Below are 14626 nucleotides of genomic sequence, written 5' to 3' on the forward strand. Positions count from 1 at the left end.
GTCCTTGTGTTTTTGCTGTGCAAGGTCCTGAGGACCTGCTGTTTGACACATCTGTCACTGCTCCCTTAAAAACAAGCGCATGTTTGCAGTGTAACCTTGAGGAATGCTTTGAACACACTGCAATTTCACTTTGGCAAACACTGGGGTTGTCTAGCAGGGCAGTCCAGGAATCAGAGAAGAAAAGTAATTTAAGATCAGCAGAATGAGAGAAGAGCAGAGTAGACAGAGGACAGAAAATGAGTCGCTAATGCTTTTCTCTCTGCTGTCTCTCTTACTCAGCTCCATGCGGTGGTCAGTATTCCGGGTTGGAGGGGGTGGTGCTGTCCCCTGGTTACCCTGGAAACTACAGCAGCGGGAGGACCTGCATCTACTTTGTTATTGTGCCAAAAGACTATGGTAAAACACATTGTTACTCACACATATGCAGTACGTTTGTCGCTTTACATCCAGAACATGTTTAAACCAACATTGCACTGAAAAAAGTCTTTGCAACTGTGTGAAAATGTTCTATCGACTTACATTTTTTACTCAACGTTTTCCAATTGGCTCAGTTACAGTTTTGTAAATTTCACAAACATCCATCATAAACACAAGTGATAAATGTATGAAACCTCACTAGAAAGAGAGTCAAACCCAGAAAGTTTTGATTTGTTTTATTGTGCTTGTGGCTTAAAATGTGTGTTTTTGACTTGGAAAGGTTGCTACTAGATGGTAAATATAATGTATCATGTCTTGCAGTATTTCTCATAGCACTGCTGTCCTTCTGAAACCTGCTATCTCCATATTTTATGGTTTTTAATTATTGTCATAAATCATTATTTGTCACTCTTTATTTCTGGGTTTTGCAAATATCTAATCAAAAAAAGTATTAAAAAGTGCTTGTCAATGTTGACAACATAGTATTTAATCATTTAAAGGTACTTTTTTTCAATTTCCTGAAAAACTGTGAATTTGGACATCCGAGGTTTCAGAAGGACAGCGACGTTTTATGTTCACATATTCAAACCCCCCATATTATCTTTTGTTGTGAGATAGAGAGCTTCTCGCTGTTGGATGACCTTCACATATCCCCTTATATCACCCCAGCAGCATCCACTTCACCCCTTTGTTTGATCTATAAAACATAGAGGTCATTTGGCCAATTTGGGGGTTCCTATCGAGTCTGAAATAGCAGCCGCAAACAGGCTCGTATTTCTCCGGGTCAAGGCAAATTTTGCGGAAGCACAGATAATTACGGCACAAATATTCGTGGCACAGAGTAACAACTTCGAACAGCTGCGAGATAGAGAGCGTAGCTACACAGGGTATCTTTTTTATGGCCCTCATTTGGAAATTTACTCTACAAAGCCCTAGGGTGTGTATATGAGAGGAAACAGGTGCTTCACAGGTTATATAGGGTTTTACTGTTGAATGAACATTTACAGTCATGGTCTCGCTTGCATATCTTCTGATGCAATCATTTCTCTTTTCTTTTGCAGTGGTGTTCAGCCAGTTCGCCTTCTTTCAGACAGCGCTCAATGATGTCGTGGAGGTGTATGATGGACCCACTCAGCATGCCCGCGTTTTGAGTTCCCTCTCTGGGGCGCACACAGGTCAGCAAACCTCCTCGAGCAGCATTACCTTGACTATTGCGGTCTATAGCGGTATGAGAAGATGAATGCTAAAGACTGAATGGGGACACATGTAAAAGACACACTGCTGATCTTAAGTTCTCAAACCTATGAAATCCTATCATTTTTAGAAGTTGTGGACCACAAAAGCTACAAATACCTTCCTTATAAGTGTCTCTGTGTATTAGGCTGGGATAGAAATATTTATAACACCTAAATCCTTAAACTTGCCTTAGAATTGTAGTTGATCTGGTTTATGTGAGGACGTTCTTCTGCTGTTATCAGAATGTACAAAAACACTTCATGCCACATGATTTACGTTAGAGAATAAAACACAGTTTCACATAACAAGCTCGATGACTCATAGAGTTTAATAAACAAAGTTCAATAAAGCAGAATCTGCTAAACTGGGAACTTTTATTTATAGACAACCGAATCAAACAGGAAAAACAGCCTAGCTGAACAAAAATCTACACTTAGGTGGTGTTCACATTAGCATATTGTCATACGAAAACGGCGTTTCAAATGAAAACGATCCCCGTTTATACTGCTGTTTCCACATGCCCCTGTTGAAAAAACAGCATATGCTGGGTTGGGTATGTTTTGATGCTGGTTTGACCAGCAAAGGACCAGCACATGACCATCTGGAACCAGCACATGACCATCTTGAACCAGCACATGACCAACTTCAACTAGCACATGACCAGCTTAAACCAGCACATGACCAGCTTCAACCAGCACATGACCAGCTTCAACCAGCACATGACCAGCTTCAACCAGCACATGACCAGCTTCAACCAGCACATGACCAGCTTCAACCAGCACATGACCAGCTTCAACCAGCACATGACCAGTTTAAACCAGCACATGACCAGCTTAAACCAGCACAAACCTGCAAACCAGCATCAGAACATACCTAACCAGCATATGCTGGTTTTTCAACATGGGCATTTTAGAAAAAATCTGCATTTACACTACACTACAGAAAACGCATGGCATACGCACACAAATGTAAAGAGTTGTATGGGCATACATAAGTTGGTTGTTGATGACAGTTGATTACTAGTCACAGACTAGCCAATACAAAATGAACATGATGGCGAGGAAAAGCAAGGACGTCTACGTGTGGATAACGTTATATGACGTAATTCATGTTATTAGGCTTTGATTAGGTTTGATTTCATCCGGCACCACGTACGCAGACCGATCGACGGATGACATCGCAGTACTGGGTGAGCTATTTAAAAGCATACGGCTCTCGATTCTCTCTCGTGTTGCTGTAATGTCACCATTTGACATTGACAATTTGTGACAATTTTTCGTCCGTTTGCACAGAAATGCAACTCCGGAGTTTTCAAACTATAACGGGGTCTGCAGCTTTTCCAAAAGTCTCCGTTTTCTGTGTCGAAAACTCCGGAGTAGTGGAAACGCCAGGCGTAGCCGTAGCTAAAGTTATGCATTTTTAAAGAAAACACACTGGTATAAACACCACTTTAGACACTGAGCCTGGATGCTTTTATTCAGCTTTAATGGAGTTGTGTTTATCGTGGTCAGTTAAGCTTTCGACATGAATCGGAGCAAGTTTTTTTTTTTTTTTGGCTTCCTTCGACATTCCCACACAATTGAGTTCTGTACGATTTATATCTTCACAACAGTCAAACGCCTGTGTTTCCTTGAGAGGAAAGCGAGCTGCTCGGAGCGTATACACTACTATCTCAGATGCGGTTTTTAACTTCAGATGTCAGTGTGAAATCGGCTCGCCGTGGGCTGGTTGAAATAATGCACACTTTGGAGCATGAAGTAAGTGGGGAAGAGTTGGAATTGATACCAAGTGGAATAAAACTGCATATTTTTATGTCATGTCTCCCTGCTATGGAGAGAGGAAAGTAAAACAATGTTGTTTAAGTGAGGTTGTCAGTTTTGATGGATGTTTCTCAACATTCGTGGTTGAAATTGTGGTGCAGGTAATGAAATAATCTGCACAAGTGAGCGTCGAGTTTGGGGTGAAGTTGTCCTCAGTGAATTAAATGTTAGAAACTTATTTTAGACGGTAGAAAAGAGTTCTAGTTTCTTACGGTACATGTCCACTGGTGCAGAGAGATGAGCTGAGTGGGCATTTTACTGTTTGTACTGTCCGGGAGATGAGCGAAGAGCTAGCGCAGACAGAGCAGTAGCCAGATGTGAAAGCATTAAAAGCTTAGAAATGATCAACTCCTTTTTTTATAGTTGCTGTGTGTAATTTATTGGAGGATCTATTGACAGAAATGCAGTGTATAATATACTTAACTGTCGTCAGAGGTGTATAAAGACCTAACCTAATGAAGCGTCATGTTTCTATTACCTTTGAATGAGCTATTTTTGTCTACGTACACTGCAGGTAAATACGTTATCTCCTTCGGCAAAGAAGCGAAAATGTGACGTCATCTTTGTCCTGTGTCAGCCACTGTAGTGCTTCGAAAGGGGGGTGTGCAGTGAGCCGTTGGTTGCAATTCACTACCTCACCGCTAGATGCTGCTAAACTTCACATACTGGTCCTTTAAATATTTTCATATCTTCATGCAAACTTTTACTTTTGTTGCTCAAACTTTTTAGCTGCAATTTGTAACTTTTGCCTCTCTATCGCCATCACTGTTTGAAACCAGAAATTGCAAGTTTGCTTATCTTTACTTTGCTATGAGACATCATCCCTGACAGCTCAATCTCAGTATTAAATCATTATTCGAGTTTATAATTTTGAATGCACTTGCGCAGTGCCTGTTTTTAAGCAAAAATGTTGCCAATTGCATATTTCAATTGACTTTTTTCTTCAAATTGAAATCATCCATATATGACCATATATTGATCGTGTGTTGAAAGTGATCATACATTTTCCTGAAAACAGCCCCACAGCTGTACATTTTCTAGTCCACTGGGGTTTCAGACGGTATCGAACGGGTACATGTTTAACAGTTTTCGAGCGGCATTGCATCCGTGTTAGGAATAATACGACTATTGGAACAAACAGCAGGTGTGAATAAATCAGTGAACAGGGTTTCCCTTCACCTCTGCCTTGACCGGATTATTAGCTGTCAGTCTGTCGACTGCCCACGGAGCCTCAGTTTAATAACATCCCAGCGTGCCACAGGCATGAGCAGACGCGTTGGTTGATCCCAACACGAGCGGTTGTGTTGTGCAGTTTCTTCTTCTCGGGCCACTGCAGGAATTTGTCAACACTGAACCTGCTCTCTCCAAACCCCTGTGGAGCTCAGCTGAGCCCCAGGGAACTGTGGGTTGACTCAAAGCTTCAGCCCCCACGCCGCGACAGAGAAAACACATACAGTAAATAATGAGCGATGCAGAGGAGAGATTCAATAGAATTGGGCTTGAGGGACATGTAGAAAAAAAAAAAAAACATGGACGTAAATGATGCTATTACTGTGCACGAGTCATTCTTATTAAATCTTCCTAAGCAGGTTTAAACCGCTCCAGTGTGATTGCATCTCTTTAACACCTTTCCTGTGCTTTCAGGTGAATCATTACCGCTAGCCACTTCCTACCAGATCCTCATCCGCTTCTCCTCCAAGGGTCAGTCAAGCTCCAGAGGTTTCCACCTTGTCTACCAAGGTAAGCTCATTTTTAAAGGTGCACTGAATCAGGTTTTTTTCATTCATATCAGTAGCTCAATTAAAAGCGGATTTATTTTACACTGAACGGGTCTGTGAGGTCAGGCACACGTTAAAGTGATAGTTCTCCCAAAAATGAAAATTCTGTTAGCATTTATTCAACCTCATGTCATTTCAAACCTGTGTGACTTTCTTCTGGAGAACACAAAAGAAGATATTTTGAAGATGGGGTAACACATGCAGGTTCTGCCAATCTCATATTAATCTTGAATACCTATACAGTAGTATTGCATACTTCTTGTCTTCAAAGAGTATTTAGTTTGATCAAATTTATAAAAGAGAGATACAGCTTTACGATTATTTCCGGAAAAAGACGAGCTGCTGGAGGCAGGGAGGGGAGACCGAACTACAGCACGAGCACACAATACATCATCGCCCTTCGTGTTGTTTACATTATGCACGTACACGCCGATTGCCAACAAAACACAGACACATGACTTAGTTTGACTTACCGCATGCAGTTCATGTCTGGCATCTTTTAGCACTGTGACCACTCCATCTATCGGTTTCCAACGATCTCCAATCCAGCGTTATATCCACAGTTTATATAACATCCGTCACTGAAATGCCGTGAACAAACAAACACACCTCAACTTCTCTCACTATCGAAAGACTAACGATCTGCAGCTGCAGGCCCACAGCACAGCCAATCTTGATAAGCGGGTCTTCCTATCGCTCGTCGGTTGGTGCGTGGGCAGGCTATTTCTTTCGCCTTGCCATGGGCGTGCTTTTCTGGGAGAGTTGCCCATTAAAAGGAATTGGACTTATAAAAAACTTTCCGAAACAAGTTGGAGTGCTGGGGGAGTGTATCATGCACAGAAATAGTACGTCATATGTCCAACTCGTTTTTTAACAAGTTGACCATATTAAGCATGAGAAGTCAGCACGTTTAACAGTGTAAAGACGTCAGAATGCATGACATAGCATGTTACCCGATCTTTAAAGAATGTTGGGGAACTGAACAAGCGGTACCCATTGACTTCTATTATATGGACTCAAAACCAATGGAAGTAAGTTGGAACCTTTGTTGTTCGGTTACCACATTCTTCAAAATATCTATCGCAGAAGAAAGAAAGTCATACAGGTTTGAAATGACAAGGGTGAGTAAATGATGAATTTTCATTTTTGGGTGAACTATTCCTTTAAGATCACATTTACAATATTCCAAAAACACACACCTAATAAACAATGCTTTGAATGCTTTTTAACATTCTGTTAAAAAGTGTGTTACCAGACTACATCTCTCTCTAGAATAGCTAACTTGGATTACATTATTTGATTATTCTGCAGTCACACGCTTGCTCGTTTCCTGCCATGCCCTTTATGGAACAGTACAGCTCTTAATAAAAATATTAAAGCTGTGGGCGTCTGGGGCATCCCAACCAGCTGTAACACGCTGTACCTACTAGAGCTTAAATCTCACTAACATTTGAGTTGGCATGTACTGTATTATGCATTGCCAGTAATTTCTCACCTGTTTAGAGTTACTGAAGGACGTCGCCATAACAACCTGGATCTCCATTGTGTACTAGTTCATTGTACAATGGTGGCTTTATTTTCTTCTGATTTTTTTCTAGCTGTCCCAAGGACCAGCGCGACCCAGTGCAGCTCGGTTCCTGAACCAAGGCACGGCAGACGTACGGGCAACAACTTTGCAGTGGGGGCTGTGGTGAGCTTTGAGTGCAGTGCGGGATATGTCCTGGAGGGACCCAGTGCCATCGAGTGTCTGACTGTACCCAACGCACTGGCACAGTGGAACGGAAGCATGCCCAGCTGCATCGGTGAGAACTACGGATACAGTTCTAGAGCTGCGTTTTCAAGGTCACACTTATTGCACTCTTACTTCACAATCATCATTCCAACATGAGTCATTCAGTGCGTTTACATGCACAGTCTTACTCTGATTACGCTTAATAGGCTGATAACAAGTAAGGTCATGTAAATGCGCAAAATGGCGAAAGGCAAAACCTGCTCGGCAGAGGTAGTTTTTTGCCTATTACTCTGATTTCACGTTGCATGTAATCGCCTTTAACGGTTTCCCAGATTGGTTCATGTGCGCATGTCTGACAGCGCAATAGTGACGCGGTTAAACGCGGTTTTCTGTGTAGCCGGTTTATTGATATGCATGTAAACACGTGAAAACTGGTTTCTTGTATTAGTTGATTTTTGTTAGATATCTGTTTATTTTGCGCATGTAAACACACTCATTGTTAGTCATTCTTTGAAAAAATCGCAGTAGGCCTATTCTTAGTGTTTATTTGGTGATTTCTGTTTTCTACATAAAATTGTCCTACGCAATGTAAAGAATATTCTATTAAATTATAACCTTAATGTTTTTAATATTGACCAAGGCCATGTCAAAAATTGAAATCAGCGTTTAGGAAGGCCAACTTTTTCTGTGAAATAATAAAACAATAAAATAATTGAAATAGCATGTATATGGAGCAAAACATATTTTATGTAATTTACAGATTCGTCATTATTGTGTCTCATAGCGCTTTCTGAACTTGTGTATTGACTGATTTTTGTTTGAAATGTAGTGTTTCACCTACTGAGAATGATGAATATCTGCATTAATCCAGTATACATCTTAGCAACATAAGCACTTGCAGGTCTCTTCAGCTCTATTTCAAATCAAAATTGTGTTTTCATGCTGTTTACCTTTACTGCACTTAAAGGGATAGTTCACCTAAAATGACTATTCTTTCATTATTTACTCACCTTCGTGTCATTTCAAGCCTGTATGACTTTTCTCTGCAAAACACAAAAGAAGGAATTTTGAAATATGTTGGTAACTGAACAACATTGGCCCCCATTGACTTCCACTGTATGGAGACAAAACCTCACATTTCTCAAAATATCTTCTTAAGCATTCCACAGAAGAAAGAGTCATATACAGGTTGACATACCAGAGACTGTTCTACAGTATATTATACTATTGCTACTGCATCATTACACTTTTTATATATTTTGTCATCAAATATCTGTACTTTACATTAGACATCCCCAGTAAAATACTGACTTTCCTTCCCAATCCTGCGTCAGATTCGCATCACAGCTCTGATGACTTTCCCCGCAGTGAAACCTAGCCAACAAACTCGAGCCTTCTCCTGAGAACGAGCTGTCGCCAACACGCTCTCCCTATGCTTAACAAGCTACAGCAGACAGCTTTGGGCCAGCAGTCATGGCCTCCGGCACGTCACGCACACACAAACACACATATGTGGCAGATGGCTCCGCGGAGGCTCTGTGTTTTAGACCGCGCACGCTCAGGTGTCCGCGGCTCGTGTGCAGCTGCTTACCTGTGCGGCTACCAGATGTTTGACCACAGGAGCTTCAAGGGAGACGGATGGCGTCCTGGAATATTGTAAACACACTTGGATACCACAGAAGGGTTGTGTGCGGTTTGTTTTCCTGCATGGCCTTTCATTCTTTTCTCTTGTGCCATAGTGCCATGTGGAGGGAATCTAACCCAGCGAATAGGGACTATTTTGTCACCCGGATACCCAGAGCCCTACCTGAACAGCCTGAGCTGCGTTTGGAAGATCACCGTACCTGAGGGAATGGGAATTCAGGTGCGGTCTTTGACAGCAACAATAAACCAGCTTTCATCTCCTTTACTGCAGTATCAGTCAGAATACAAAGCTTCACCAAACGTGTTTCCTTTCTCGGGTGTCGCTATACATATTCTTTGATTTAAGTAGTAAGACGGTGTTTGACAAGTCTGCAATGCTTCAGTTGTCCATTTCAGTGCCGATCATAGCCATTTAGAATCTCAAAGGGGAAGCAGATTTTGAGTAGTATCTACACAATCACCATCGTTTCCAGTCAAACGTCATAACTCTATTCAGTGTTTTCTTCTTTGCACTTGATCACAGTACATCGGCACTCGTTTGCAAAAGTGACTTTTTACTGTAAAACTAGACTAGTTTAAAAGTATCTATGCTAACGTCAAACTACAGAAACTTGGATTAAGTCACTCGCATTATTATTTCAGGCAGCTCAGAGCAGTTGTAGCAACGTTTCTTACGTGAAAGCTGTGTGAATTTTTTAAAGGAGCATCTTCATCCGCCGCTCCGGATTTGCCTCACGCTGTCAGATACAAGTGTAATCAAATATAGCTCTGAATCATGGGAAGAGTTCAGGGCCGCTTGCTTAATTGCCTTTAACCCAATTCATAAACTTCCCCGCCGTAGGAGAATTGGAGCCATGCAGAAATGATTACAGGATCACGGAAAGTACTGTAAGACGGTGTAAAAGGAAAGAGATGCAGGAAAGTTTCACTTTGTTTAATTGTGAATGTTTATGTTCTCTATTGTCTGTAAAGATGGATGTACATTCACAGTGTATTTGCAATCATTTTTCATGATCCCTATACGTTTCATTTGTTGAGGAAATATACAGTACATGTAAGATATACAACATCTTGAGATATCTTACAACAACGGAAAAAAGAGACCATTTCAAAATCATTTTTCCTGATTTTAAGATTTACTATTTATAGGTTTCATTCTGTGAACCACTAACCATATTTCTACCAAATTTCAAATAAAAATATTGTTTCTATTCACATTTATTTGCCGAAAATGAAAACTGGTGAAACAGGTCAAAATAACATAAAAGATGCTCAGTATTTTTTCAGTCCTCAAATACTGCAAAGAAAACAAGTTCATGTTCACTTTTAAGCAATACAACAGTCATATTTCTACATGTACAGTATTTAGGAAAAGTTCAACGATTCTTTTTTATGTGATAATCTTGAGTTTTATTACAGTTTTCATGCGTCTTGTCATGCTGTCAGTCTATCACATTGCTGTTGGATGACTTTGTCACTCCTGAGGTTTGATTTTGTTGACATTCAACAGACACTGGTCTGGCCACAATACATCTAGAAATGCTGATTAAATGAACATTTGGAATGGTTATTTTTTCCGCTGCTGTATCAAACTATGTCAATAGGCAGAAGAATATTGAGGGATCCCTACTAGTTCGTACTCATATAATTTCTTTGGGAGATATTAGGTATTTTGCATGTATGTTCGGACAAAAATGAAGAAAAACTGTTGCTGAATACTATAGTTTTAAGTCTTTTACGTGTTTACACTTTTATCTAAGTTTGAAGAAAAGCAGCGAAGGGTCGTTTTTTTGTCGTTTTTTTCTTTTAAAGACCGTTCATGACAGTCTAGATATAGAACCCTTCCCTTTTGCAAAATTTCCAATTCGCCGTGTGAAGCAAGCACAAATAAAAGTGCCATTTGACAGCAAGGCTATCAGATGTGACAATCTTCCACCGATAGCCACAGTCATGCCACTGTAACCGGCCTATTTCTAGGCTTGTTTGGCTCGGGCAAAAATAAACGACCAAAATATTTTCTGGGCTTCACATTGCAAACTATATGTGAAGGGCATAACTCAAAGAGACACTCGGGTTTATAAATGGCATTTGTTTTAAGGTTTTAATGCTTTTAAACTGACAGTTGACTGAAGTTACATAACAGCAACTAAAGCATTGGCATATTTTTGTAACTTCAAGGCTAGATTTAAAGTATATTGCGTCTGATCTAATGCGTTTGGTGTAATCCACTGATGTCTCTGTTGTTTTCATTGCTTCAGATCCAGGTGATTAGCTTTGTGACGGAGCAGAACTGGGACTCTCTTGAAGTGTTTGATGGGGGTGACAACACTGACACCATGCTGGGGAGCTTCTCAGGTGGGCTGAACTCGGTTATCATTACATAAAGACACATCGCCACAGTAATCTTGCTTTGAAAATTCCTCTCTTGCTGTCGTAGTGATACACAATTTCTCTTTTCTAGACATTTCCTTTATAACACTAGCAATGTGTAGAACACAAAATAATGTGTAGAAGAGGTTTTTAGATCGTGTGGATGATTTTAGTGCATTATGGGAATCTACAGCACTTGCACAGTTGGAAGGTGCTGAATTGTGTCATAAGTGCCCTAAACAAATAAAGTAGTACAGCGTAAAGATAAATGAGCCAATTGGATTCGTGCTTACTGAATTATAAGAGAGTTGGAGTTAGTTCCGAATCTCATCTTGCTTTTCTCATCTTAAATTGTGGGGGGGAAACAACAAAATATATTTTCCCTTACTCGACTGGTGAATAGTATTTCAAAACGCACTGGAATTCAACACTATCATAAATATTGTTTTGAGAGACTGTTTTGCATTCTGTCATAACGTTATATAACAGAAATGTCTATACAGTGCTGTAAATTTGTAAACCGCTTGCCGCAGTTTCAAAACAAAACTTTATACCGTATTCGTCCTAAAACGAGTTTTGTCCTCCTAAACAACATTTATAAATGTAAGATGTGTAACCTGCCACTACCAAAAATACAGTAGACTTGCGAAATTCAAGCACTGGATCAACACAACACAACAAGACTCTTTTTATCTACAGGTACGACAGTCCCAGCCCTTCTAAACAGCACCTCCAACCAGCTCTACCTGCATTTCTTCTCAGACATCAGCGTCTCTGCAGCAGGTTTCCGTCTGGAGTACAAGAGTAAGACATCTGTTGCACGTCCCTTACATCTGTCTCTGAAAACTCGCCTTGCTTTTTCAACTCATCTTAATTAACTTCTTTATTTTTCTCATATCGTGTTTTTCTCCCACAGCTGTGTCTCTCACTAGCTGTCCCGAGCCCGTGGTGCCCATGAATGCCTACAAAGTGGGCGACAGGCTACAGATGAACAATGTGGTGTCCTTCCAGTGTGATCCTGGTTATACTCTGCAGGTGAAAGGGAGCTTGCCAAGAGTCATACCAACCAGATACACGATGCAGTGCTGCATTGGAAAAGGAGAAAAATTCATGTTGAAGCATCTAAAGCCAGCGCTTTGTTGGTCTGAGCAGGTTTAAGCTGGTCTCACAGTCCCAGCCAGACCAAATGAACAGTATCCAAATCTTTTTGAAACTCTTTGTTGTCATTTTATGTAAATGACGGTAAAACACTGCGCAGGACAGGAAGTGGACAGTGAGCATACTGAATAATTAAAGGAACGTCCGAAAGACAAATAACATTTCTGTTTTATCTTTGCAGGGAGTCTCCCATATCACCTGCATGCCCGGACCTGTGCGCCGCTGGAACTATCCACCTCCTCTCTGCATCGGTAACAACATTTTGTCATCTTTTATTCATTTATTTTCTTTCTAAATCCTTTCACTGCAGATTTAGGAGCTCTTATCTGCCTTACGGCCCCAAATGGTCCAGGGCATCTTTGTGACGGTTTACGATGTATTTGAACACTGAAAGTGAAGTTTGTTCTCTTCAGAATACATTTTCGTGTTTTTTATGGCATTCGCTTTGATATTTTGTTATCCGGCACAATAGCATTTTACATTTGTAAATATGAAAATACTTTGCCTTGGGGTCCAAATACTTTGAGGAGGCTGTTTTCATCGTTAAAGCATCACATGGTTTTGGAGAGAGACACAACTAATGATGATGACCTATCACATCCTTATTGGTTTATCTCCCGCTGCTATGAGCGGAGCTCACGCCATGATTCATGGCTTGAACATTCATCAGCAGTTTCTTGATTCCCACTGCTTTTTTATTGACACAGAGCACATTTTAACTCCTCCACTCTGTATGGATCTCCATTCAGCAAAAGAGTCTCTTTGAGTCCAAAGGCAGGGCTTTAATCAGAGTGATATTTGAATCAATCAGTGGTTTAGACTCAAAGCCTGGAGAGGAGGAGGGGAACACTGTGTATTTCCACTGATATGAGAAGATTGAAGGCTACAGAGGTACTCAAGTGCCCTTTGATAGCTTCGGGAAGTGATTTAGCCTTTTTTAATAAATGATAGACATGTTTCCCCTATGATGTCACGAGAAAGCGAATGTATTGTATTTCTTTCTTTAGCTCAAAGCTTTTAGGGGCCAGTGCGTCAGGTAGTCGACATTGGCAAGCAACAAAAAACGCGTTGTAGACTTGTAGCCTACACAGACTGCTTCATGTCACATTGCAATGTGTGTTTACGTCATCTTCATCCATGTCAGGGGTTTTCAAATTGGAGTCTGAGGACACCCAAAGAGTGACGGGGCCTGTTTAAAAGTCTAGAGAATAACTAGAACTAAAAAATAAAATAAAGAATAATAAAATTGGGCTAAAATAAATAAATGAATATATAGATTCAAATGCACATTGTAATAGATAATAATTCATGTATGATTTTTAATTAATTTTATTTAAGTAAATAAAAGTTGAAATAAAAGTAAAAATGAAATAAACACAGTTAATACTGTACATTTGACAGTACTTTACAATAGTGAGAAAAATATATAGTAATGTAACTTAATAGAAGCTTTTTTCAGATTTGTAATATTATTTTTTGTGTGTATAAATCGGGGGTTTATAGACAATAGATGCCTTTTATATTTTAGGATGGAGTGCCCCACATGAGGATCATCAAACTTGGAGGTCCAGTCCATCTAAAGGGTTAAAAACACCCTGTTTTCCAGAACATTGAAAATTGAAAAAAGCTAAACGTGCGTCATTAAAATGTAATTTTTTCTTTAACAAGATTATGCCCATATTTCAAGTTTGTGCGAAACCTGATGATTCATGTTATCCTGGAAAAATCTGGTCATTTTCCAACATCTTCTTGTGAATCAATGAAGTCACAAAAATGTCACTATTGTTTTGTTCGGGGGTGTAAATTTGTCACACATTTGACTAGTGACGCAGAAGTAGTCTATTGAGTAGAAGTGTTTTACATTCTTCTAAATCTTACAACTTTCTTCCAAAGTTAAGTTAGACTTTGGGACTTGTTGGGCCTCATTTTTTTGACCACATACTACATTTAACAACAATTAAATGCTCACCAAAAGTCAGTGACAACAATTTTTACTTTCAGTCATGCACTATATGTATTTTCTCACCAATCAACATAAGCGATAATATCCTTTTAACGTTCGGTAACCTTGCATCTGTCAGCTGTTTGAATGGTCCTTTAGGGGTCTTGAATCTTGAGCACAGCAGTTCTGGTTTATGTCACGGTTTGTGTTTTCTCACAAATGTTTGTTTCTAATATCTTTCCCACCATTTTCTTTCCAAACAGCCCAGTGTGGTGGAATCAGAGAGGAGATGGAAGGCACCATCCTCAGCCCTGGTTTCCCAGGAAACTACCCTAGCAACAGTGACTGCACCTGGAGGATTTACTTGCCGGTCGGTTACGGTAAGCACACAGCAGAAAGAATTTCCTAGAAGTGCCAGTCAGTTTAAAATGAAATGGCTGGTTGTACCAAGCATGCTTTTTACTGAACTTAGATCAGTTGTTGAATAATGCCACATGTGGTTTGCGTGATTGGACATATTCTGTTTTTA

The 14626-nt window shown here is 40.1% G+C and overlaps 1 protein-coding gene across 1 annotated transcript in view; it reads left to right on the top strand.

Moving 5' to 3' along the window:
- The window catches only part of csmd2 (CUB and Sushi multiple domains 2), a 284836-nt gene that overhangs the window by 217291 nt on the left and 52919 nt on the right, over positions 1-14626 (top strand). The window contains exons 31-40 of the mRNA XM_057354048.1: positions 280-396; positions 1479-1592; positions 5118-5213; positions 6850-7053; positions 8723-8847; positions 10886-10982; positions 11697-11801; positions 11914-12032; positions 12337-12406; positions 14361-14477. Of these exons, the coding sequence (XP_057210031.1) occupies positions 280-396; positions 1479-1592; positions 5118-5213; positions 6850-7053; positions 8723-8847; positions 10886-10982; positions 11697-11801; positions 11914-12032; positions 12337-12406; positions 14361-14477 (1164 nt within the window). The remainder of the gene's footprint in view (positions 1-279; positions 397-1478; positions 1593-5117; positions 5214-6849; positions 7054-8722; positions 8848-10885; positions 10983-11696; positions 11802-11913; positions 12033-12336; positions 12407-14360; positions 14478-14626) is intronic.

The sequence above is a fragment of the Triplophysa rosa genome, linkage group LG16 (assembly GCF_024868665.1).
Source record: "Triplophysa rosa linkage group LG16, Trosa_1v2, whole genome shotgun sequence".
Lineage (NCBI taxonomy): Eukaryota > Metazoa > Chordata > Actinopteri > Cypriniformes > Nemacheilidae > Triplophysa > Triplophysa rosa.